The sequence below is a fragment of the Micropterus dolomieu genome, linkage group LG15 (assembly GCF_021292245.1).
Source record: "Micropterus dolomieu isolate WLL.071019.BEF.003 ecotype Adirondacks linkage group LG15, ASM2129224v1, whole genome shotgun sequence".
Classification (NCBI taxonomy): domain Eukaryota; kingdom Metazoa; phylum Chordata; class Actinopteri; order Centrarchiformes; family Centrarchidae; genus Micropterus; species Micropterus dolomieu.
Window position 1 is genome coordinate 19,631,274 of NC_060164.1, and position 27,955 is coordinate 19,659,228.

At 40.0% G+C, this 27,955-nt stretch overlaps 1 protein-coding gene across 2 annotated transcripts; it reads right to left on the reverse strand.

Moving 5' to 3' along the window:
- Positions 1-1,156: 1,156 nt before the first annotated feature.
- On the reverse strand, positions 1,157-27,955 carry LOC123984095 (serine protease HTRA1A-like). 2 transcript variants are annotated; one of them, XM_046070772.1, is made up of 9 exons: positions 27,370-27,949; positions 19,263-19,362; positions 18,341-18,545; positions 5,816-6,010; positions 5,702-5,734; positions 5,458-5,572; positions 4,796-4,853; positions 3,954-4,049; positions 1,157-1,825 (listed from the first exon to the last, which is right to left on the reverse strand). In XM_046070772.1, exons 1-9 carry the CDS (start codon positions 27,830-27,832, stop codon positions 1,657-1,659), a joined length of 1,434 nt encoding a protein of 477 aa, XP_045926728.1. In that variant the 5' UTR covers positions 27,833-27,949; the 3' UTR covers positions 1,157-1,656. The 2 variants fall into 2 exon arrangements, with proteins under 2 accessions (XP_045926728.1, XP_045926727.1); XM_046070771.1 differs by having other exon boundaries at positions 5,702-6,010; positions 27,370-27,955.

Here is a 27,955-nt window from a genome sequence, read left to right on the forward strand (position 1 = left end):
CATTTAACAGGCAAAGTTTAAAGCTGAGTTCAATGTTATGTATACTGTAATCTCTCTGAATGTTTTGCAGTATTGGAATAAATAAGTCAGGAATCAGTGCCATTGCCAAGCAAAATAAAAACATAGAATTTCAACTTTGTGTGTAACATCTGCCTGAAATATATGCAACACAGTTATATGGGTAAATTAAGATGAGGAACTGCAACTTTGACACAAAACCATGAGATGGCAGCAACACTTCCTTCTGTCAGCGTTTTTCTTCTTCAAAATTGCACCTTTGGCCTTTGACTGCAATGTAAACATCTGTCAGTTGGGTGCCCACAATGCGATCATATTTAACTGAAACAAGTCAAAATATTGTCCATCAGACCCTTTAAATGATGTGTGAATATGATACATGCCTGTGGGCTGCGTAACATCATGGGGAAGCATTTTTCTGTAATTTAGCTTCCATGTGGTGTATGGGAATAAAAAAACAGGGTGTGAAGGATAAACATCCACTGGTTATTAGAGGCATGGTCTGAAATTCAAATGTAAAAACTGGGTAGCTAAGCTATGAATGACAAAATATGTTCTTCTGTCTTCTAAACATACTTGTAAAGCTGGTGGGTTACATTAAAGAAAGATTTTCACTTCTGCAGTTTTTCCATTGCAGATTTCAAATTTAGTGAGTTTTCAGTCAGAAACCTTCTTGTAAATCTTAATTTTGTTTGCAGAGTTTGGTGGTTTCTGTAATTCTCATGTCTACTTTGTCTTCTCCCAAAATGTGTGTGGTAAACAAAAATCTCTACCAAAACATTAAGTGTATTCATGCAAGCCCCACGTATGTGGCCACTGCATCGTGGGTCAGATCTCTGTTTGGCTCGCATTCCTGTCTCTGCGGTCAGCCTGCAGTGTCCCTGGCCCAACAATCACACCAGACCACTATCAAGTCCGTATGAAGGCAGTAAAATCAAATTTAAACCAGATCCCGATTGGTTTTATGTCCCCTTTGTGTGATTGCGCATGCACGAGCAATGGTTAAGCAAACTCTGCACACACACAAAGAAAATATTGTCTGCCTGGGTGCAGTACATGTCAAAATGTGTGTGTGAAAATGAGTGAGAGAGAGATGGAAAGAAAGTGAGAAAGCCAGCCCGGTGAGTGTCAAAACAAATGAAGGCAAACCCTTTATTATCTCAGTATACATCACATAATCAACAAAAACATTCTACAGTACTTTAAAAAAAGAGTTTAGAAAACAACAATTATACAAATCAGATTTGCCCAGCGAGTCTCTAAATTGTTTAAAATTGCAGTGGAAGGCATGACTGAGCAAAAGTCCATATTAAAAAAGACACACAAGAGAAAGCAGATAAAAACAATAAGGCAGCAACCAACTTTTTATGTTTGTGACCAAACAGTAGTTGCATTGATCAAAGCATTAAAGACTAAAAGTGAAAACACACATTGAAAACAAAGTACGGCACTGCTTTTAGAGCATCTGCACAGTCGTTCCTTTTGAGGCAAAGCCAGAATTTTCCCTGGATGTGTGGCACCACTGGCCTTTGGCCACAGGGAGAGGGGTGTGTCAGTAGAAGCCCCCCCCTTCAATATAAGGTCCACTGGTGATAAGTAAAGCCTAGCTTCAGCTCCTGTGGTGTGATTTGTGGAGGGTCAAGGGTCGATCTCCATGGGAACAACCGTGAGGATAGCGTCCTCATTTCCACGGCGCACAACTACTCTCAAGGTGTCATCACTCTTGATGGCGGCACTGACGTCAGTCGCTGATGCGATCCTCTGGCCGTTGATCGAGATGATGACGTCGTGCTCTTTGAGTCCACCACTGGAGGAGAGAAGAAGAAAAGATGATCAATGATGGAGGGCTTCATAAATGGCAAGTACATGTGTGGATAACAGCAAAAAATAATGGTAGTTTTGTTTCCAGACCTATAAAATGATATTCTGGCACATATTTAGCCATGAGGGGCTCATTGAGGTTTAAAATGCTGACCATGTAATCACAACATCACCAGTTTAAGTCCAGCTTTTGCATGTCACCCCCCATCACGCTCTGCCCTCTGTCAGCTGTATAACTCTGTATACTGTCTAAGAAATACCACAAAAACAACAGCAACAATAACAACAATAAAAGGCTAACACTGTTCTTCATGCAGCCTTAATCAGTATGTAAGAATGTATCTAACTAGTATTATTCAGTGTCTGACATCTTATTCTTCTGTTCTTAATCTTCCATTGTTGAAGATCGAAGACTCGAAGAGTAAAAACACATCAATGACTCATACTAAACTTTGAGTTAATTCCACATACACATGGAAATACTCACTAGAGCACCAAATATGTATTGATCCATTGCTAAAAATAGTCCCCAACAAATGCACAATTTACTCCTGTTTGAGTAATGTTTGCTAGATACTACAGTGCCCATCTGTTTAAAAAAAAAAAAAGTTCAGTAATTTCTTAAGTACATAATATTAATGACCAGTTTTCAGTAACCAATGGGCTTGCAGCTGAGTGCCACAGACAGTGGGAAGTCAGAAAGTGCTGAGAGACAGACTAACACATGTTGTTTTGGTCTCTTCATGGGATTTGCTGAGAATAATAATTATCCTTAATGATAAAAATGTGTTGGTTTTATGACATCCCCCCCCCTCCTTACATAACACATTGCTATAATTTCCTCTTTAGAGTTTAGTTGGAAGAATTAGCAGGTTAATTTAATGGCCTACAGATGTAATGGCTTCACAAACTACTCATCACGCATACAATAAAACAAGTTCAAACCAAGGTATCCCCCTATGTTTCTGCTAGTGTTTTATACAAACAAAAAAATATCTAAAGTGTACTTTGGTCAGGTTTGTTTAAAGGCCTGTGAGCACAATCTGAATCAATATAACATCTGAATTAACATAATTAACATCAGAATTGTAATGATGGAACGATCATGATGGAATAACACCTCGAGGTTGGAGCGCCAAGCAAAAGAAAAATCTTGTTGGCAAAATGCACATACACAATGAAAAAAACTAGTAAACTTTGAAATCACAAACAGACTAAGACAGGAACCAGTGCTGATTTCAAAAGCTGACTCTCAACACAGCTGTTTAGTCAGAGCCACATTTAAACACAGACTGGTGCACCTTCACTTGCACCAGCATCCATTAACACAACTGCAGTTCAAGATTACACCCAGCTGCTTTAACACCTCCAACAGAGCAAATAGAAGGTTCTCTACAGCAGGGTCAAGATTTCCAAAGGCCATAAACCAACACAAAACAGAGTAGGATCAAAAGCATGAAAGTGAAGCCTAGAAAATAACATCTAACCACAGAAATGTTATTATTGCAAAAAGCAGGGTGATTTAAGCAATGAGTAAACTCTGACAAGGCCTCGTAAGGGACACCGCTCTAGAGTGGGATTGGTGAGCAGGCGCAGGAAAACCACAGCGCAGCTAGTAACCTCCCTGCATGAAGTTTGAAGGAAACAGCTGACCTCAGCGTCTCCCAAACCCCACTTTGCTGAAGTTGTGGTGGTGGCTGATTGGAGTGGGCTGCGATTGTGGGAGGAGGGGGGATATTTTAGAGGGCCAGGCACTCCAGGCACGCTGGAGTGAGCCATGAATTTACGTTCTACTGAGACAGCTGTGTAGGTGACTTTGCGTGTGTGTGTGCGCACACTTGACATAGAGGAGAGAAATAAACTAAAGGAAGGAAATGAAATATACTGTCTATTTGCCTTGCGAGACGGGAGCAGGAGCTGCATGGAGAGTGATGAGAGTCTTGTGTGAATTAAATGCACATGTATAGCACGTGCAAGCGCCAAAGACAATATCCCATATAGCTGGGAAAGAGTCTGAGACATTTGCACTTCACTGAAAACCATGATGTTACAACCACGTTAGTCTGAACTGAGCCCACGCTTTTGGAGCCATATGGGCAAAGATTTTTCCTTACGTTGCAGCTGGCGTCTTTGCGATAACCTCCATAACGTAAGCTCCAGAGGTAATGTCAGGGAAGTCATGGTGTCGAGTCTTCAGCTCTTTGGCCAGCCTAGAGGGAAAACATTTTTGTAATCAATCACCATTTTTATCTAGCACAAAACAAGAAATGTCAATGTTGCAATTTCCTGTTTCTGCATAACGAAGGGAATCATTTAATACATGTTCATGTGATGCAAAGTTAGCCAGGCAAGATATTTTTTAAAAAAGCACGTAGAAACAAATTTAGTAACTTTTAAAATGTATTTGGAAACTTTTGTCAACTTTTGAAAAGTGACCCAACCACTAAAAACGCACGCATTTTCCCTCTTTCACAACACATGGTCTGCCTGCCCAGCTGCAAAAGTGCATTGTGAGTGACGTCAGCAGTAGAGACGGCTCAGCTCAAATAGCCAGGCATAGGCAGCACTGTGTTAGCTAGCCAGCTAGCAATAAGCCACAGCAGCCTGTTGTTCATGTGTGGTTTTACTGTAGGTTTTACTATGCAACAGGAAAAATAAAATAAACCTATGATGTGTTCAAAAATAAAAATCTCATCATTAAAAAGGTTGTGTTTGTTACATTTACAAAAAAAATTTGATAATATACAAACAAATCTATTCTAACAAATTTCAAATCATATTTTTGCAGAGATAGCCAGACAATTTGAGTAACGTCAGACTACATCAGCAATGTTATCACAACGTCATGTATCAACTTTTAGCAACATACTGACCCTGCTTTTAGCAAATTCCCCTGAAAAAGAGTTGCAACCCTGGATCACTGGCACATAAATGTATACAAAGGTGTGCAACTTACGCTGGAGTGAGAGTCATCATTCTCACACCAATATACTTCTTCTTAGCAGCTGCTCTCCCTAGAGATGGACAACAACACAATACAATCATTCATCCTCTGGCCTGCACCAGTATGGCCTATTTGTTGACAACCAAAAAATAAAAATCCTCCAGGGTATTTTCTTTCTGTAAGTGAGTAAAATATGACTTTTAGATCAGTGGATCTTGCACGTGTCTTGCAGGATGGTGTGCACGTTTCATCAAACATTTGGGGAGTCTTGTTCTTTAGTGGTTTCATCATATAGACAAATCACATCGAGAAGCCATGTTGGCAGTCACATATAAAATACATGTGTGGACTATTCCAAAACACTGTGCGAGGTAAAGAGTGAAAAGCAGTAAAAAATAAGAAACAACCTGACATATACTGGCACTTTCTCCTTTGTAGTTTATGTGCACTGTCATAATCCTGTTGGGTAATGCTGGGCATGGATTCATAAAGCTAAAAATGTAGTCCGTATATCTCAAGAGAGCACACAGCCATGAAAAATTACACAGAAATGCTGTGTTGAATTGTATGCTCCTTTATTGTTGCTACAAGTCTTGCAGTTGCCTCCTACAGTTTGTCTTGGTGATTGAATAGAAGCAATAAAGTGAAAAAAAGTTGTCAGTTAGAGCGCATACCTCTGGACTGCCTATCGTAGGACTCTGCCAGGAACTGTCGAATTTTGTCTGAGGGTATGGCAAAGGAGATGCCAGCCGTCACTTTCAATGTGTTGATCCCAATCACCTCGCCATCCTAAAACAGCAAACCTCAAATGAGTGTCTGAAAACAAACAACTGTAAATTATTGTACTGATTTTAATGTGCTATGGGAATGTTAAAATAGGTTCTGTCTGCCACTGAAACAAAAAAAATGGCGGCTTACCAAATTTACTAGAGGCCCTCCTGAGTTGCCGTACTGTGAACCAAAAAGATACATCACTATTATTTGTGGAAATAGAAGTATGTGTGTAATGCTAATGCTTCTTGGTTGACTTACATTGATGATGGCATCAGTCTGAATGTAGTCCATGTCAGAGTTGCGAAGGCCCAGCTCTCTGCCCCCTCGCTGAGTGGTGCTGACGATCCCTGTGGTGACTGTGTTCTGGAGAGAAAACGGGCTGCCGATAGCAACCACAAACTCCCCTGGTCTCAGGTCTGATGAACGGCCCAGTAACAGCACAGGGAGCTGTGTCTGCAAGTGAGAAACACAGAGAATCACTTTCATTCTACTGGAGGCCAAAGCTACTGAAAAAAAAAACGATGATTCATGAGGCTTTTGCAGAATAAAGCTAATGGTCAAGTAGACCAGTGAGTCGGACAAATACATCAAATGAACAATTTATAAATTAAATGAATGTAAAAGGCACTGGCATATGTACAGAAAAGTTGTCATTATTACACGACTAGTAAACGTCATATGTGAAAGATAATGGTTACATATTAGCAGGACTTCAAAGCCCATATCACACCTGGATCTTTACAGCTCTCAATGATACTATGTGATTCTCCTGAGACCTGACAATTAATTTTTGTCCTCTGTGGGGGACATGGTAGCGAGAGCTCTATTTCAAACACCATCCATATAGCCTGTTTGAGTCCTAATGTACTGTACAGAGTACATCCTAGGCTTTCTAGTTATGTCAAACATATTGGGGTGTGGCCAACAGAGCAAATGTTCTGTTCAAAATGGCGGGAATCACAGCAAGCAGCTTATGGTAAATTTTATTGTTGACAATACTTTTGATGTGTATGTGGGAAAGCCTGAAATATATTATTAATAAGATTTCAGATGTGTGTTAATTTTAAGCCTTATAATATACACTTTTAAGTCCTCGTTTTGTAGGGGACTGTCATGGGTTGGCTGAGCGAAGGCTGAGGTGTGGACCCAAATGCAGACCAAAAGCGAGGATGCAGTTCAAAAGGATTTATTAACTCAAAAACCAAACTGAAACAAGCTTACGTGGAAGCACAAGGGTAAGTCCAAACTGAGGTAAATCCATCAAACACAAGGCGATTCAGAACAAGGAAAACAGAGCACAAGGCAGAACACTCAACATTTGACGCAAGGACATGACAAAGACTGAAGACAACTGAGGACAATATATACACGGGTAAATGAACATGGAGGGAAGCACAGCTGAAATACATCAGGTTATCAACCATAGGAATAAAGCTAGACAAGGACACCAGATACAGAAGATTACCAAAATAAAACAGGAAGTAAAGTTCACAGGAACACACAAGGACAGATCTACCAAAGTAAAACCCAAAACATGGACAGCAAAATCAGGGCACGGACAGAGATGGGATCAAACAGGAGGCAAGACTACATTAAAACATGGAGATATAAGACTAAGGACTAAGACAGACCATAATGATAAAACACAGAAGTACGCAGATCAGAAAAACACTAACATGAACAAAAGCACAAGACTAAGGAAATAATGGCAAAACCCAGAAACCCACAGGGAAAAAATACAACTCATAACTCATTTTCAGCCATTTTTCATATTTTTTGGTATTAATCATCATATTAAGACACAGGAGAGAAGGATGCAACTGGAAGACCTTTGTGAAGTGTGTGAAGTGTAAGATGTTTCTTTGTGTCTCAAAGACCAGGAGTTACTTTTTAATGTGCCCTGCATGATGTGTTTATCACATTGTATGTGTATTGACCTAGTTTCAGATCTTCACCCATTGAGCTAAAGTTTTTAAATATAGTAATATTTCTTTGTAAAAAAAAAAGGTTTCTTAAAATGTAATATGTATTTTCCATGATGATGTGTTTTCTATTGTTTTAAATTAACTGTAGTAGAAATGGATGGCAAATGAGTTTTTCTCGATACCAAATTTATGGCTTATAATGTATTTTTTTTTGCATCAAACGAGACTTGATGTCACCTGTAAAGGACATGTGGTAAAACGTAAATGAAGTATGTTTTTGAGAAAAAAATCTTTGTGACATGTTTCTTACATCTCAATTACTGGAATAATCAAAAGAAATCTAAATATAAAAGGGTAAGAAAAGCTGGAATGTAAGGTGAGAAGTATTTTGTGTTAATATACAATATAAAAAACACACTGTTAATATAATAGGAGGCTGAATTCTCTACATATATACAGTACATAAGAGATCTTCCTTGACCTGTTAGTGGAAGGTTGGTTGTCTGAACAAAGGGTTGAGCACAAAAGCTATGTCTGGATATATTCTTCATGTTGTTTTGTGATTTGTTCATCTGTTTCAGAGGAAATTCATACACTATTAACGTGTTTTGGTGACTGATATACTGTAATCACAAAAGACAATGTAGCCTATATTCAGCTTTCCTAACAAGTATAGAAAGCTCTGAAAGAGAATCACAAACTCAGCGTTGCTTTAACAGCAGTTACTCTACTGAGCGCTAGGACTTCTCATGATCATGTGTTCTATGAGCGGACAGCAGGAAAATAATTACAGCACAACCACACTCTCTAAATACAACCCACTCAAGGCTTCCACACAAAAACAATTACTCGTCTTCCACCGCAGGCAGAAGTGACATTTATGCCAAACAACTCCACTCAAAATGATAATAATCAAGATCAAAAGCTTATTTGGTGGAAGTGTAGCCCAGCTGACAAATCATTTCTAATGGCAAGTGTGTGCCAGCAGACCAGAGATGCTGGAAAATTGACTGAAATATGGTAAATAATGACTACCTTAAGCTCTGGTTAGCCCTGTTACACAGTGGAAGCCAGGCTACTGAGTTCTAGTGTCTGCAGACAGACACTGAAAGTATATATTTATCCATCCGCAGTGACAACTTTCTTCTCTGAATGAAATCATTCTGCTGGGCAGTCAAAGCCAACGCGTCACTGCAATCACATTGAGTCTGTACGGAGCCTGTTCCCAACGCCTTAACAGCAGGCTAGCAATATCTTTGAAAAAAAAGGACCTGTCCCAAGTGCCTCTCCTGTGGATCCATTTTGTTTGCTCATGGTTATAAATAGGAGCCAGAGGAGGCTGCAAGGTAACTGAGACAGCAACACAAGTTGGCACACACACACACAAAAGGATCTATGTGAAATATGCAAACTCGGTCGAACACCCGGTTCATGGATGTCTGCAGATGTGGAGAAAATGAACTGATAGAAGACACCTCATTCATTAACTAGTTCAAATGAAATTAGAAAACTGGATTGTGGGAAACGTTTCAGACGCACTTCAGTCGCCGGTGTGTCACGCTTTGCTGTAAACGGCCTTCAACCTCGAGGCGAAGCTATAATTAGAAGATGACAAAGATAGTGACAGCCAGTAACCGAGGAAGAGAACCTTTCAACCCTACTTTCCACCTTACCTCACATGCACACAGATATGCAAATACAAACACATACACGACTAACACAAATGTCTGAGGCTGTGTTCCCAATTCCTGCAGGCTTATTTGAACATCGAGGGGATGTTAAAAGTCAGCATGGCACACACGCACAGGGCTGCAGAAAAGTGTATATAAACCAGGAAACATGCATTTGGTCTGTGCAAACATACACAAACAGACACCTGACACAGGAGTAGCAGTCTGTATAATCAGCCCGCTCCCCTCCTCCCGTCACACTCCATGTGAGATAAGAGTATAACCAGATGGAGAGAGAAAGCAAGAGAAACACACACAGCTGAGAGAGAGAGAGAGGACGTCAGGTGGATGTCAGTCACTGCCAAGACATTCGGGACTCGGCCACTGCCAGTCAGCATGATTATGATAACATGGTGACTGTTGCTACCAGGTGAAATGTCAGCTTTGAGGAACAGCTCTGTTTTTAGCTTGACTGCAGTTGATCCTAATATGTTCGGAAAGAGTTAAATAAACGCAGTGCAGAGTTTTTTCTGCTTATAGAAGTTTCTAGGTATGGCAGGCTCACACACACCCACACCAAATCACAATGCATTCTGAAAAATCACGTACAAAGTGTGCAAAATGCATCAGCACGCTCAAAACCAAACAGCGCCTAGGTGAGAAGAAAACTGAAAACTGAGACTGAAAACGCAGACTGCCCCTTTTGAAAGACCCCTAGCTTACATATCACTTACTAATCGTGACTAGTCAGCAATCTGGAATGACTTGTGGAAAATCATCTCGCCATGTGAGTCCGCCTCTCCTGACCACCCAAGTGACTCACCCTGCTATTTCAGATGAAGGTTACGATGCACTGGTACTTCACCCGAAGACACTATAGCCACACTTAAGGGAAGGAGGCAAGGTGAAAGAGCGGAACAACTAACACCACAAACCACTGGAAAGAGAGTCTGAGAATGTGAGATGAATGAGTCAAACTGTTTTGTTGATGCACGCAGTGCGCGTTGGCAGAAACCAGGTTGTGATCCAAAAAATCTTTTCACTTTAAGGCCCAAAAGAGTTTGTGAATATCTCGGTCTACAAGGATAGCATCTACTTTCTGAAAATAAATTCTTCTTATTTTGTTAGGCAGGAGACCACCTTATTGCCTCACATTGTTGCTGCCATAGATCTCTCTCTCTGAAGTCACAAAGGAAACCGTGTTTTCTGAGTTCTTGAGTGCTTAGATAAGAGAGAGAGGTAGGACATCAGATCAAAAGAGGTAGCGCTAAACAGCTTTGCTTGCAAGGGACACATGGTGTGAAAAATTCCAGACTTTTTTCCCCATTTTTCGTCACTGAAGTCAGCCTCCAGCACACAGACAGATTTTGTCACAGTCTGGTCACCGGGACACCGTGGCGAAGGGACAGATAAGCTGGCAGACAGGCAAACAGATCGCTTTGAAAATAGCAGCAGAGTTTCTATAGTGATTTGTCATTGTTTAATGTTACAGCCGTGGTCGTTTGGAGGCTCATTTAACAATCATTTCACTAACTAACTTTTATGACTAGAGGACCAGGTGCAAACTTTAACTCCAGTCAAGCTGAGATGGACTGTGGCTTAATAGTTTTTCTGTGGCACATGTATATATAAATACATATATGCACACAGACACACATACGAACACACACAGAGAGGGAGGAGGTTGCTTGCGCATGAACCCTCACAAACAGTTTAAATTAAAACCCACACACCTGGCACTGCTTAGATATACAGCCAGACCACTTTACAATACACACATTCAGACACAGAAGCTGCTTCGGTTTGGTCAGTGTGAGACTTGAACTGTATATAAGCTCAACTGCAGTAACTTAAGCTCTCCTGTTCCTTTCATACAGGTGACTTCAAAGCAGGGAACCTACTTTTACACACTTTTCACAAGTACACTAATGTATAGGGTTTTACTGCTAACGTCTTAAATTGTGCCCTCTGGGTTGTGCTAATGCAGATAAAAATGTGGCAGGATTCAGCATGCTCATGCATACATCAAATCAGAGGATCAAAAGATCTGGCTAAAGGGTTGAAGAGAGGGGCCACTGAGTATGTGTGTGTCTTTGTCTGTTAGTCTGGGTTCTCGTGTTGTGTGTAAGCCAGTGGTTCTCAAAGTGGAACCCACAGCAGCCTTTGAGGGATTTCCAGGAGGTCCCCAGTGAAAAATATTTTCACTATAATTTCATCCATAAACAACACAATGAGAGAAAATATGACTATTTGGGTCATGGGTTTCATACACTTTCTCTAATAAAACAGCTAAAAAACAAAATTCTATCAGGGACAAAGTCAGATCAAATAGGGGTCTGTGGACTAATTTGTGTCTATTTAGTGATCCTTGACGTGAAATTGTTTGAGAACCACTGGTGTAAGAAATTCATTTGTGTGTGTGAATGCCTGTTTGCACCTGTTCGGTCAACTGAAAACAGATATGTAGGTGAATGTTGTAACTATGATTTCTACACACACTGTAAATATCATAGAAGTAGGTGTTGATCAAAGCCATAGTCAACACACGAAGTAGGTCTTTGCTGCAATGAGCAGTTCCTCGCAATGAAGTTAACAACATGTTCAAGTCACACTGGCTAAATCATATCCTTACTGACACCAGTATGGAAACCACTATGGTTTCCATATGTTGTTAGGAAGGTTTTTAAGTCAGTGTAAGAGCAAACATATGTCTTAGAGTTCTGTGTGTATGTTCCACTCTGTGTAGTTTTACATGAGAGCCCAGAGTACTTGAGGGCATCTCAGCTCTGGCTAGACACCACAAAACTTTGAACTGCACAAATCACAATGATTAAAGGAGATGAGGTCTTATGTGTTAACTTGCTTCAGGAAGATTGCCTGAAGTATATGAATTCAACCTCTCTTAGCTTTAACCTTGAATAGGATCAAGAGGTTTAAAAAAAGGATTGATGTTTAATCGCAGACACTGTGCTTGCCAAGATAATAGTGACAAGAGTGAAACCTATGACGGTAGTACTAATTTCTATAGGCTTTATTTGTCAAGGACAGTTATATTGTAGTCTAGACTATTCTTTATATGGCTGGGGTAGCACACTAGAATCCCTGTCTGTGTAGTATGTTGCATTTTCCTAAAGCCTACACCCAAACTGTGGAGTATGACACTTGTAATAAATTAGTTAGTAGATAATAAAAGGTACAACTGGCTGAAGAGTAAATGTTGGTTCACCCAAATTACAAAAACACATATTTTTTCACAAACAGTGTTGAGTTCAATTTCTTCAATAGAAAGTTGTTCCTAAACTATTTACAGTGAGATCTGTGGTTCATGCAGAGTAAACTTGTTCTGGGAAAGACACGTTGCTGCTGAGTTATTTTAAATGTCAATGCTGTGAGGTCCCGAAACAAAACTTTATTCACCGTTCAAGTGTATTGGATCACAAAAGGAGGATCACAAGAACTATCCACATGGTCAGTGAATGTCTGAAATGCATTGCTGGTTATCAATTTGACTATAGCTGTGATTGATTTGATACCTTTCTATCATGCCTCATACAGTGACATCATTGACTGGTAAGCCGAAACAGTTTTGGGCAAGGCTGCTGCCTGTCCAGCGGGCTTGGAAAACAATTACGCAGCCAAGAAGTAAGCCAAGACAAAGTGCATCAAGACCCAGCAAAGCCAAAGAGTGTGTGTGTATTTTCCTTGGCTCTTTTCCCACCCAACTGCTTCCTTAAGCATGGGAACCATTTTGGGACAAGAGATGAAGGAAAGAGGTTGGGTCGCGAGGAGAAGAGGATGTGATTCATTTCTCCTCCGTCTGTCTCTGAAAGACGACATGCAGTGTCCTTTCCACTGGCATTGTAGCATGTCCCCCACATCCCTGCAGCGAGCCGTCTTGAAACTCGTCCATGTGCGTGCACGGACACACACACACACAAACACAGTCATTTGAATAATTGATTGCAAGTTTGTTTTTGTCTGTCAGTACTGTTCAACTTGGGAAATGCATACATCTCTCACTTCCTGGGAACCAATGTTGCTGATAAAGAGATTAAGGATAAATGCAGGCAAATGTGGACATGGAGGGAAATTTATTCACTTCCATTTCTGCACATACACATAAACACATATAAACACACACACACACACACACACACACACAGACACATACATATTCCAATAATAGCCTAGTCCAAACCACCACCAGGCGCATTTCCCAGAGAGAATGGTTTGAGACTCTTTATACTAGGTGATACAGAGACAAATAGTGCTATTGTTTCAGGGGACTGTTTGTGTTTGTTTATGGGAAATTAAATAATAATTAACATGTGCGTCATGACTTGGTTCAAATGTCCGACTGATTTGTTTTAAAATGAAAAACGTTGTTAAAGGCTCATGTTACCTGATGGCTAAACACGTGATCATGCTTAAAAACTGAAGCTAAGCTACATGTCCTAAGCAAAAAGTCAGCATGGAAATAAAAGACGGTACAGTAGTCCATTGTTATCAGGACAGTAGTTTTATAAACGACACAGAGGAAAGATATATGCTTTGCATTTACAAGAGAAAACACTTTGATGATGAGGACCAACCGATGTGTTCGGCTAATAATGCGATCTCAGGAGGAAACAAGTTTAGCTGCAGTTGCTGGTGTGTAAACTTCCCTATATCCAAGAAAGTGCCAGACAGAGATGCTAATGTCAAGCTTTTCGTTGTAACCACATATAATAATGTAGTTTGCAAATGATATGCTAACTTGGCCTTGGTAGTAACTCTAGGTTAATGTTACTGATGCAATAGTAAGCTAGTTAGCTGGGCATGGTGAAATTTGCAGCTTAGAGCAGATAAACACAAATGTATCCATTCCACTCTTACGCTTGATTATGTTTATGGTTTTGTGGAAAAATCCAAAGCTTGACAGGTCTGCTGTGCCTACCTACAATTGCTAAACTATGATGGGATAATCACTGTTTGGGTGAGGGCTTAAGCAAATGATCAGTTCTACCACAATCGATTCAGTGAGATTATTTTTGAGCTGCAGTGTGAACCAAGACATGGATCAATGCATTCACTGCATTTGCAGTATAAAACACCTAAACCCAAGGTTAATGAAATAAAATGACCTGAATGATATGGTAAATTCACTGCACAATACATTTGAGTGTTTTGAAGTAATTTCAAGACAGTATAGTTGCTTCCAAGTCTGTGGGGGTCAGTAGCCTATAAGTCAATATGATTAAATAAATCTATTTCCAAGTCAGCAAGCTTTCAAGTCAAAGTGAGTCCTTCAATGTAAATCTGTCCAATCCATTGTAAACACTTCCAAGTGAATGTGACGGTGTCCAAGTTCTGAGTAGGAAAATGAGGTAAATGAAAGGCATTTTAAAAACTGAAGCACAATGAGTTGTATCTTCATTGTGTCATTGCCACATCACACAGTGCACTCATTAGCCTATTAGCTCACATAGTTATCCAGACATATGGATCCATTTTCCAGGCCTTGACCACATCGCTGTCCCTCTTGCTTTCTCTTTTTCCCCCCATACTCTCTGCGCAGGAACAAGTGAGTGCAGCAATTTCCCCCCTTCCCTTCCCCTCTGAAGTTCCAGCTGCTGTAGACAGACTAATGTATTCCCCAGAGCTGAGGAGTAGACCACAGCCCCAGGAACGGACTGGGCCTTGCTACCAATAAACTCCAATTTCACATAGAAAATGGAGGAGAAAGAAAAGAGAAGCGAGTCATTATAAGTAGGGAAAACTTAACTTCAAACTTTCTCACTCATAAACTGGTACAATTGTTTACTGATTATCTGTGGCTGCTTCTGGGGTGCTGACGTTGAAAGAAATCTGTTTTTATTTAATATCAAGAACACTATGAGGAATAGAGTAAGGAGCACAGAATGAAGGCAGGGGAGAATGGAAGACTAAACCGATATATTCTGTACCGTCAGGATATGAATTTTTATATGTATATATATGTAGCTACAAAATGTGCACGCTCACTAATGTTTGTTTATACTTTAAATCCAGATCAGCCTCGTATTGTTGTAGTCCTAGCAACTCCACAACTTCCATTTCTCTTTCATTCTCTATGGATCCAGTGTGCAATAAGAAATTAGGGACACTTTTCTCATTTCTTGCTCTGTTGCATTCACCGTTGCTTCAGGTTTAGTAATTCTCAGATATGTGAAGACCTACATTTATTTATTCAGCTAACACTTTTATCCAAAGTGACTTACAATTGCTATATATGTCAGAGGTCGCACGCCTCTGGAGCACCTAGGGGTTAAATGTCTTGCCCAGGGACACATGGATGTGCCAAAGTGGAAATTGAACCTGGGTTCTCTCACACCAAATTTAAGACTTGACTTAGGCTTTATGGTTGTGAGAGTTGGCTTACTTGCCAGCCTAAAGACTTCAGTGATTTCAGACTTGGAAGCGAAACCATTCAATCCTTAACTTCTGACCTGAAAAAAATAAGACAGCACACACGCGATTTACCATGTTGCAAAGTCTTTACCAGCACGAGATTCGCTCAGTTGTCATTAACTGTAAATGTTCGAACTCTGCATTATTCTGAGCACCTTAAGGACTTCTGTTGAGCTTGACAGTTCAGTTGAGTGAAGATTGCTTTGTCAACTGCTGTTTCCGAAGTCAAGAATGAACTGCCAAGTTCAACTATTAACACCGCTTTGAAAGTAAAATGCTGTCATTTTAATATTCAGTTTTCAGACACCTGAAGAAAAGTGACTAGCAATTGACTTGGACTTGCCCTCATGGACAGAGAACTGTCAAACAATCTTTCAAAGCTTAAATTTACAGTTATTATTTTTTGAGGTAATGAGATTATATATCCTGTAGCTATAGGTTTGGATGACTATATTTTCCCTTTTAAATGTCATCCAAAAAGCTTGTCCTCCTGCCCTCTCATCTAATACCAGCTGTATTAACTCTCACTACACACACATCTAATTGACATAATGCATTCTCTAGTCCCTTACCCTAACCTCAACCATCGCCAACTATATGCCTAACCTTAACCCTAACCTTAACCTAATTTTAACCTGAACCCTAAAGACTTGGTTTTAGGGTTCAGGTTAAAATTAGGCCTCAAAAAGCAGTCTCTACTTGTGGTGACAAATTTTTGTCCCCACACTGTCCCCATCGGTTATTGTGCATTCAGGTTAAATTCCCCACCGAGATATAAAAACATGACGCACACACCAACTTCCCCTCATCAGCAGAAATACCAGTTCCATCTAAATCATATGGCCTTTCCAAAGTGAAAACAGGTCTTCTGGGGATTCATCACTGACTCATGGCCTGGATGACTTGCTCTCATTTCTCTCATTGTTTACTGCAATTGTGACTCCCTGGATAAATCTGGCTGTCATTTGATTACAGTTAACCTGCTTTATTACAATCACCTGTTGTTTACCAACTAGTTAAGTTCATGGTGCAGAGGAATGCTACAAATACATTTTATTTTTCTGCATGCACTGTATAAAGAAAGACTTCTGCAATAATGAAACATATATTATTGTTGATCAGGACGATAAAATATTTTCATGCTTCATTTTCATGTCATTCATGAATCTGCACTGTATGCAGCACAGGCTGCGCATATGAGCATCTGATTTAAACCAATATGGGAGAGCTCCCTGAATGAAGATCAGTCTGTCATCAACAGACGGAACACTTTTTATTATAGGATGAACAAAAACAAAGCGTCTGTCACTGCTCTTTTCCGCACTCTTCGCTCACATTGTTGGCCGAACAAAACCTGAATGTTTCAACCTCTTTTCAGAATCGGAGGTCTTTGTACACCTTGTGTTGCTGTCATGAACATCTATTCAGCTGTGTCACCCAGCCATGAGAGTGAGCTCCATAATGCACTCTGCTCTACTATGACTCCCAGTCAATAGGCTCTGGCTCTCAGCCACACATTCCTTCACATGACTGTTGGCTGTGATGAACATGTAATGCGGATCCCTCTAGTCCAGTAGACAGACAAATAAACACAGACAGACAGGGATGTGGAAAGAACAAGGGAGAAAATGCAGCAAATATATTGTATTTTACAGCAAAGTGTAGAAAGAGATTTACATCATCCTTTAAATATCAACACTGGCTTTAAACTAGTCACAGGTTTTCACCTGTCAGTGATGAGTAAATCCCTCTGCAAGTTGCTTGTGAGAACAGTTGTGTAATATCTGTCAGTTGTTTTGCAGCCTGATGTGTCTGAACACTTCTCACTGACTGCCAGCCAGCTGCCTTTTAAAGGCCCATCTGGCTGCACCTGCATTCTCATTTTACTTCACTTGCACTCTGAAAAATCTCCTACATTCAGAAAACTTTCAGGACTTCAGTCCCGCAGCCTTCAAATTTTCCAACAATTTAACTGGTGAATTAGAAAACAGTGAGTTACTGTTTTGATCTTGTTGCACTGGCTGAGAGCGCAGAAAACGTTGTCACAGAACATTTGAAAATGTTCTCATTCCAATAAAGTGAATTTAGATGGTTGTTAGCTTACTTAACTTGAAAAAAAATGTTAACAAAAATGTACTACTATTAAAAGAGAAAGTGCTGTACAAACCAGGGTCAAAAGTATAGCTTTGTATCGACCTGTTGCTTGGACTAGAAAATGGTAAGTAATGTAATTCTTTGGGACAAAACCGGAAGCTAACAGAGGGAGAAAGTAAGAGAATGTTTAGTGGGAAAGTGGAGAAAATGTATCATCCAGTAAGACTATTTCTCTGGTATTAATTAAACCATTCACATTTCAATCAGACAAAGTATATAATTTTTAAATGCGTCATTTTGGGAAATACCCTTACAATGGCATTGTAAAAATGACTGGCTGTGTTTTAATGTTCAGTTATATACTATAATTATCTCTTCATCAGTGACTTCCTGGAGTATCCAATGTTAAGTCTTTATGCTACAGGAAGCTAATCGCCTCCTGGCTCTAGCTCCATATTTACAAATCTCTTGGCAAGAATGTGAATAAGCATATATCCTAAAATGCCAAACCATTCCTTTAAGGGAGATCTGGCTGAGATGGCAACCAAATAAAAGTGAGTATGCTATGTTTAAACACGTTTCATTATTATCATTGACACCTTTAACTAGAACTGTACTAGTTTTGTACTTTGCTGGCCTTCTGACTCTCTAGCACTGTGACTGACCGGTGCCTCGATCTTGATGAGAGCGATGTCCGATTTCTCGTCCACGTCTTTGATTTTGGCATCATAGGTGCCGCCACTCTTTAGCTCCACTTTCACCCGGTGCTTGTTGGCCACAACATGGGCATTGGTCACAATTTGGCCATCTTCTGACACAACGAAGCCAGAACCACTGGCCACTGCCACCTCCCGCTTTGAATAGGTCATCCTGTGGGGGAAGGGGAGGATGGTGGGAGGAGAAGAGGAGGGAATTAGAGTATTGCTTTTCACTGTAAATTAAAAGGTCTCTTCTACTAGAAAAACAAACCAATGCATGATGTAACAGCGGTGTAAGACTCAGAAGTTGAAGGAAAAGAAAGTTTTAAGCATGTGAGTGTCTGCACAGGTTTGTGAACAGGCGGTAAATATATAAAGAGTAGGCAGGTAAGTATTCAAAGGTAAGCTGGAGGGATTAAGGATACATAAAACAGCAAGAGGAGGAAACAAACAGACTCTGCAGCATTAATATATAACAAATCCGCAATGAAAAATGGCTTTCAAGTCAACTAAAGGCAACAACAGCGAAAATACAAGAGACAGATATGAGTGAGGGAAAGATGGAAGAGAACAAGACAAGAGTGTGGAAATCAGAGATTTGCACACATTCAAAGAACCATTTCATAAGGAACAGTGACAGACCAAATGGAGACGACACAGACAAAGAATTTAGGTGTCAAAGAAGGTTTAGAAGCTGAGATGAAAGAGCATTAAAAGCTGGTGAGACAGTGTAAAGAAATGATGTTGAAAGACTGAAGTGGAAAGTAAGGTGCTCTACCAACTGGTGTGGTCTGGTTTAGTACACAGGTGGGCTGTAAATTCTAGTGTGTTTGAGATTGTCCCCCCCCACACACACTTATACACACATACACAGGTGCACGGCTCTTACTTGCGGTAAAGTTCAATGTGAACCACAGACGGAGCAATTCTCTCCACCACGTCGGCAATGAAGTTGTATTTGTGTCTTGGGCTGTCTGGGTTGTCCTGAGCTGGAAAAACAACACACACACACACACACACACACATGCACGCGCGCAGGATGTCAAACGAGTAAAAACAAACAAAAGATGCACTGAAATACTGCATGATGTAAGAGTTGTTTGAGAATAGAAACATATAAAATAGCCTTTTATCATAACACAGCGGGGAAAAGGAAATATGACAGTTCATCTGCGGTTAAGACTGTCTAGGTCAGATCTGACGCAGATGCACACACACACGCTCGCTTACCCCTAGCCATAAACCTTACAATTAAACACTTTGCCTTGACCTTAACCCGTATCTTACCCCATGGTTGATTGTATAGACAGAAATACTAAATTCTTAAACCATCTACAGGTTTTTTGTCAAGACCAAACTGGTCCTCAGACATATAATACTACACTTTCTCATACACACACACACACACACACACACACACACACACACACACACACACACACACACTGTCTGACACTGTCTGACACTGTGTTTATGAGGGCTGCCAAATTCACTGAATCACCCATCCCACCATCTATCCAGTGTTGGGCAAGTCAGGAAATGTTGACTGATTTACCTGGTAATTAAGTCCTACCCAGAAGACAGTTTAACCAAAGCTATGAATCAAAACTCCCCAGACCTTTCCCTCTGAGCGTTTCATGCCTCCATTTGTAAACCCTTATTTTGCCACGTACCTCAAACTCTTTTGTCTCACAAGGACAATTTTCAGTCATTACATTCTCCTAGAGGACAGAATTTTGTGAAAGTCAAAGGCACCCATAATCCCTGGGATATCATTAATTGCAGTGAAGTGTTAAGGAAAGAAAAAGAGACTTTCTGCTTTATGTGCAGTTAAGCTAACACAAGCATGGATTGATCTTGCTGTACAGAATGCCACTAAATTATACAGTATGAAAACATTTGTCAAGTCGCAGGGGGAAAATACTCATCTTTTGTTATCACTGGATCACTCAACTCAACCGTCAAATATCTATCTATCTATCTATCTATCTATCTATCTATCTATCAATCCATCCATCCATCCATCCATCCATCCATCCATCTATCCATCCATCCATCCATCCATCCATCCATCCATCTATCTATCACAAGACTAAGAATCTACAACCATGCTATGTGATGCAAAATGCATGCTAAATGCTCAAAATGACAATGCTAACCTGCTGATGTGATAAAGTTTACCATATTCATCATATTCATTAGCATACTGGTATGCGAACATTAGCTATTTAGCACTAAACACAAAGTACAGCTGAGGCTGAAGGGAATGTCATTGGTTTTGCAGGTATTTGGTAATAATCCAAAGTATTGGATAAATATGAACTGATGATGTCAGGGGATAACCAAAGTGACTCCATTTCATCAATGAATGTCTGACTCAAATTCTATCAATAGTTGTTGAGAGATTTCACTCAAAACCACAAATGTGAACCTCATAGTAGCGCTAGAGAAAAAGTCGGAGGATCACAAAAATCACACAAAAATGATTTACAATCTATCAAACAGTTTTTGAGATATTTTACTCTAGGCCGAAGTGGTGGACTGACCGACCAACAAGCCCTAGCATCTCTAGCCATTTACTGCTGGCAAGAAAAGAAGTTGCTCATAAACAAATGGAATCACTTTTGTCCAAACCTCCACATATATTTTCCACGTTGAACTTTAAAGCTACAAATCAAACATTAAACCTGATAAATGTCACACAAGTTTCTTACCACAGTGAGAAATACAAGTAATGGAAAGGCTGGAGTCATTCTCCCCATGCTAGCTTCACACCCGGGGGGATCGTGGTCAGCTCTGATAGGATTATAGTTAGAGAGAGCAGGGCCAGTGTCCAGAACCTGTGTTGTTTCTGGAGTGTCCAAACAGGTTCTCAGTCGCTTCCACTTTACCATAAAACAATGAGTGCTGCCTCCTTACACATGTGGAAATTTACTTCCAGAGACACACCGCAACACCATGTGATGATAGTAGACTTACGGGCCCAGTGGTGACGATTTGTTAGAGATGGGAAATCATGATTCATATGTCGTTCACAGCTCAGTTACATTAGAGATCCCAGCCAAGCCATTGTTACCTGATGTATACACTGTGACAGATCATTTTAATTGTTGAACTGAGCTTAGAAAGGCTTTACTGTTGTAGAATTAAGTTCACTTATGAGCCAAAGAGAAAAGCCAATGTCTCCTAAAATGCCAAAAAAGTATTAATTCATCCTTAACTTTGACGTCACTGACATGTGGAGAGAAAGTCGGCATGTAAAGCTTTGTGATTAATGTCTAATCTACATATTGCTTTTGTAACATTTCTCCATCTACTGAACGAGGCTGACTCAAGAAGGCACCATCATATCGTAAACACATAATTAGCTATGTGCAAAATGTATATCTAAATATGTATATAGACTAATAGGGTAAGAAAAAGGGAGATACCTCAGACAATGTATGTGGTGGTCAGGTCAGAAATGTTTCAAGTAAAAGCGAACAGAAGGTAGACTTACTTGGAGTTGAAGATCACTATGACATTGGAAACGGCTCTAAGTCACTTCTACAATGTACTATGAGTGGTAATGGTAACTGAGCTCTAGTGTAGCTCAACTTCAACAGCTCATTAGACATTGCTAGCTATATAACTAGATAGCTTAGCCTATTTAATTAGCAAATTGTGCTAGCTTGTGGTAGCTTTACAAGCTAATGTGGAAAGTACTTGTTGGTCAGTGACTGTCAGGTATTGGCCAGCTAGACAGTAAGTATTTTAACCTGAAACTATTTAAGAAAGCTTTATAAAGTAAGATAGCTTCATATATTGTAGCACCTTTTAAGAGTAGGGGTCACAAGAGCGTCAACAAGTCAACAAAGCCAGGACAAAACTGAAGAAATATAAAGACAACACATGCACTACCCACACAAGGCCTGTCTCTACAAGAAGGTGTAGACTGGTTCAGACACTGTTTTTTAATATTTAACAGGACATTAGGTTGTCAGCAATCCTGTATTTTAGATGTATTTCATCAGCTTTGATTTCAGAGACAATCTTGAAATACACAGGCTATCCATACAAACTTGGTAAAACAAAATGGCAAAATAATCAAAAGTAATCCCTTGATTCTTAGAATATCACTTGATGATGGCTTCTATTTAGATTTAGTTGAAGAAAGTTGTTTGCCAGTGGTGGAATGGAAAATCACTTTTTAGTACAATTTTAAGGTGCTTGTACTTTACTTGGGTATTTCCATTTTATGCTTCCTTATAATTCTACTCCACTACATTTCAGAGGCAAATATTGTACTTTTTATTTACCATTATTGACAGCTTCAATCACTACGCAGAGTCAGATTGGTAACACAAAAATACATAAACAAATTAATGCTGTTGTTACAGATTAAGTTACCCAGCAGCATGTAGTAGCTGAAATTAGCCCCAGCTTTACCAGCTGCAACATTGGTGACATGGACAGGAAGAGCTGGGGATCAAACCACCAATCCTGTGATTAGTGGAGGTAATCTAGAGGTAGAACTGAAAGGATAGACTAATTGTGAGTAGAGTACATTTTTAACAAGACCATACTCTGGCAGAGAGGTTACGAAGGAGAAAGGTGAAAAATAACTCCTAGTCTTATGTGGGAGATTATCAAATTCTCAGATGATTAAACTCATAAAACAGACTCATAAAACAGCCTACACATACACACTACTGAATGACATACTGACACATAAAGGGTAATGAATTTTCTTTAGGGGGATGTGACCTGACAAATAAAAGATTTCATCCATATGGAAAACATATTGAGAGGGGAAATGACTCATAATAACCTATCCTAATAAAGTTAAGCATCAGTTAACAATCATCAGATGTCTAAAAGATTATTTCTGGAGTCAAGTCAAGGATGGATTAAATGAGGGGAAACCATTCAAACAAAATCTGAAAAAAGAAAGTTCATACAAAGGCACTTTCTTTTTCCTCGCCATCTATTTCTCTATCACACACACACTCAGAACCCCCCATCCTCATCACCCCATGTACCCATAACCCCCTCCCCTCTCTACACACTGACCTTCACCACATGGGTCCCCGCTCAAGATCTCAGCTTCTTTTCTTATTCAATTTTCCCACACACGGTACCCACTGTTTTATCAGTGCCTGCAGGCGGAAGCAGCTTTTTCTGATCCTTTAGACTACAGGAACTAGATGTGAATACAGTAACGTCAGCTCCTCTTCTTCATTCACTGAAGCCCTCACTTACACACACTGATTGTCCACTGTTGGGCAAACTGAGGTGAGCCATGCGTATGCTAAATGTGTGAAATGGAAACAAAGAGTCTTTCCTCTTTGCTTTTGACTGGCTTTGAGAATCATGGCAACCACCTTCACACAGTTATGTGTAGAAAATCATCAGTTTGGCTTAATATACATCTTCAATGACTGAAATGATGTAAATGTTGGGGTACTAAAATATAAGATCTTGACTCATATTATTTTGATTAGGCTCTGCTTTTCCTGACACTGTGCAACTATGTGTAACTCTAACTAACCTCAATTTTCCATTTCTAATTTTGTTGCACATGTTCCAATCCAGTAACACACAGCACAGTGACAGTAAGGTTAGAATCCAAACCATTTCACATCCTGTTAAAAAAATATGTACAAGGATCAAAGAGACACAGACCTACTGTCAAACTATAAATGCACAGACCAGGTTCCAACCTCTGGAGTTATTAAACAATATTATTTTGAGAGCTTTAAATTTGTTTAGATTTCGATGCAAATATCCTGTAGCTCAAGGATTTTAAATTTCAGAATAAGATGAGATACACAAAAGCATAAGCGCAAAGGGTGTCTATGGAAGAGGCTGCAGCTAAAATGGAGGAGCAGAAACAAAAATAAAGACATAATGAGCAAGAGAATTACAGGCATCATAGACAGGAAGGGAATTAGATGAGGAAAACAGAAGAGAAGAAGAGACAGACTGATAGAACAACATAAAAAATGAGGACACATGCATAAAGATGATCTTATAATATTATGAGTGACTGACATAAGTCGGGGAAGAATGTGCATATTCAGCACATGTCACTGGCCGGAGTCACAGAGTGCATTCTGCAACATCAGCTAGAAGCGCCATAAAGCACAGTACAGTCACTCAGCAGCTACAAACTGTATCGGGGTTTCATTTAAAATAGGATTAAAATCTAAACAGATTTTTAAGAAAGTACCACAAACATCATCTGCATGCTCACTGCCTTTATTCACCTGTATACTTCTTAACAAATTGCTCTATTAGGTAGTTTCAGCAGCCCCTACATGAAGCTCTGTGTCAAAAATGGATAATTTGGGGCATCCTGGTAGTCTAGTATATATTCACCATGAAGTGTAACACACTTGGTTCAGTTCCAGCTGGGGACTTTCATTGATTGTCATAAAGAAAGTGAGTGAAAAAAATGGGCCATTTGAAACAAATATGACCCCAAAGTCATTGGAACATTTGACCTAATTTTCCTTGCCAAGTTTCATAATCAACATCTTTACTGTCCAGACACGAAATGAGATCATGCAAAGTGTGCTTGCATATGTTTTCTTAACATGTGGCCTAGTTGCAGGGTAATCAAAGGCACTCGGAGGGGGTTTCATTTCGTTTCAGCAGTGGTGGAACAAGTACTCAAACCTTTTTACTTATGTAAAAGCAGCAATACCACAATGTAGAAATACATTTTACAAGTAAAAGTCCTGCATTATCACTTAAGTAAAAGTACAAAAGTGTTAACATCAAAATACACTTAAAGTGGCAAAAGTACTCATTATGCAGAATGGCCAATTTCAGAATAATATATATTATTTTCTTGAATTGGATTATAATTATTGATGCATTAATCTGTACAACACTTTAATGGTGCAGCTGGTGAAAATGGGGCTAATTTTAACTTTTTATCTACTGCTGGGCACCCTGTGAATTTACCACCCAGGGATCAATAAAATATGATATTCTCTTAACCTATATTAATACATCATTATTTATTTGTTGATTATATTTTTTCATTAATATGAATCGAATAAATGCAGTAGAGTAAAAAGAACAATGTTTCTTCTGAAATGTAGTGGAGTGGAAATGTGAAGTAGCAGAAAATGGAAATACTCAATTAGGAGTACCTCGCAATTGTGGTAAATGTACCTATAGTTACCTTCCACCACTGCTTTTCAGTGTCAACTCCCAGTAAGTCTAAAGCCTTGTTCACATCTTATGCTCAAGTTAATCTCAAAAATGAGAGATGCTACTACAGACAGCATTGTTCGCCAGCAGCTTAGACAGAAGCACCTCTGATGCACTAAATGAAATGCAACTTGTTTTATTGCAGCTATGGAAATTTTCACTGGGTGGAAAATCAATAGCACTCACCACAGTCTTGCTCTGTTTCAGACATGGTTAGCTGGCTGGGAATGACATAACCATTTTAGTTGCTTACATGACTGACAAATACTGCCAGCCCTACCACCGTGCCCACACGTTTTTTGATGTACATGTAAACCTTTCCCAAAAAATATAGGTTGCTAATTTTGTGTTTTCGTCTGCGTCTCCTGCCTGTTTTAAACTGTCTTCAACAGAGGAGGAATTATGGCTTTGAATCAGCACCAGGCATTTCTTCATGTGACTGTTAAGTGTGATTTACGAGTGACAAAAGAAACACAGCGAGGGAGGGAGAAAAGGATGAGAGAAGAAAGGAGTTGGAGTTTCCAAGCTTTGAGGTAAGTTATAGGTCTGTGAGACAACAGGTGTTGAAGCTCTTCATTCAAAAGTTTTCAAACTGCACACGTGGTGTACACTTCAGATGTAAAACACATGCGCACACCAAAAACTGGGGAATGATACAATGTCTTTACCACCTGTTGCCCCATGTGTGCACGTGTGTTTAAAAATGGCCATTTTTCATTCCCCGAAATTTTATACTTTGTTATATAATATTGATATATCACACACGTAGCATTAATGATGATGAATGACTCACTGGTTGAATTGGACAGAATGTGCATTGGGCTGTTCTGTTTCATAGAGCAGCAGAAGTGAAGAATGATGTCTGTTTATTATTGTGCTCCACTGATCAGAGTGAAATACTTTTCACATGACACTGATAAAGTACAGGTCCATACTGAAATACTCGCATATATAGATTATTACAAATATATCACTTCGGTGTTGTTTAATAACAGTCTATATAATACTTAACAGGCTTTGGAAAAATTCCTCTCTGTTCAGCTAATGCAGACTGTCTTGGCATGAATGTATAAAACAATCAAACAGATTACAGCCATGTGACCGCTGGTTCTGCATGCCGGAGAAAATCCAAAGGCTCATGTCAAGCTTTACATCAGGGCAAAGCTCATGACTTCATTCAACCGGGCAAAAGTAAAATCAGTCCTCTGATGGAGTCTAATTGTAATGCAGGAACAAGAGGGATACACACTTGAATGGTGGCTCTTGTTATCCTAGACACATGGGGACTGTGTGCCACTGAATGCAGCTTTAAAGCTATAACATCTGTGTTACAGTTCAAACCACAAACATCCAGTGGGGATTGGAGGGGTCACGTTCAAGAGCAAGTTGTGAAGAGTGAAGGTGAAATAACACACAAAAAATAAAATTTACACTTACTCAGCCAAACTCAGTAGACACTTTTTTATTTGACTCAGTATGTCTGAACCTTAAAGGTACTGCAGCGCTGGGATTTGATTATCTCCCACATACAACTATAGTGTTGACTCATTTTTCACCTTTCCTCTTCTTAACCTCTGTGTCATGGTATGGTCTCTACTGTACAATCTGGACATGCTGTGACTGATAAAGTTTTCTGTCTTAAAAGTAACACCGTGCAGCTTAGTGGATCCTAAAGTGAAAATAGGCCTAGGCATATGCCAAATGCAGAAAAAGTATTGTTCATATGACGATAATCATAATCATCCAAATCTAGTTGATAGTGATGATCTTATAAAAAACAATCTGGATGTTACCTTTCCCGCAGGCTCCCCGCTGAATGAAAAGAACAGGTGGCTGCAGCAGCTTCTGCGCCCGGCGGCTGACCCTCTTCAGCTCGCAGATATTCCGGTAGGACACTCCATCGCTTCCACAAACCGGCTCGGTGGCTTTGCACGCGCAAGTCCCGCTCTTGCTTCTCCTCCTCACCGTGACACTGTATGCCACCCCGCCCGCGACCGAGCACTCAAGCCCCTCTCCGCACATCGGGTCCCCGAGCTTCCCGCTGCCGCCACAGGCTTCGCCCTCGCCCGACGCACACACCGGGCAGCAGTGGCAGGCGTCGAGGGTTTGTCCCGTCGGGCAGTCCGCTGGTAGCCGGGGACACATCGACTTGTCACACCGAGCAGGACATCCGATAACATACCGGCTGGAGATTTGCGCATCTGCCGGCACGGACGCAAGCGCTACGATTACGCACATCAGCAGTGACCAAAACATGATTCAAACTAAGAATGAGTGTAAAGAAAAAGTTAAATAGAAAGTTTAGTTCCAATATGTGCACTCTCTGCTTGCAGTGTTATGGGATGAGAGAGCTCAGTAGTGCTGAGAGGGGGGAGTCAC

Excerpts from the sequence above, each read along its gene's own strand:
- LOC123984095 (XM_046070771.1), bottom strand. The coding sequence starts at position 27,832 with ATGTTTTGGTCACTGCTGATGTGCGTAATCGTAGCGCTTGCGTCCGTG. Across the intron at positions 18,546-19,262 it reads CACATTGAACTTTACCGCAA|GATGACCTATTCAAAGCGGG; the intron begins GTAAGAGCCGTG and ends CTTCCCCCACAG. Across the intron at positions 6,011-18,340 it reads TCATCAAGATCGAGGCACCG|ACACAGCTCCCTGTGCTGTT; the intron begins GTCAGTCACAGT and ends TCTCACTTGCAG.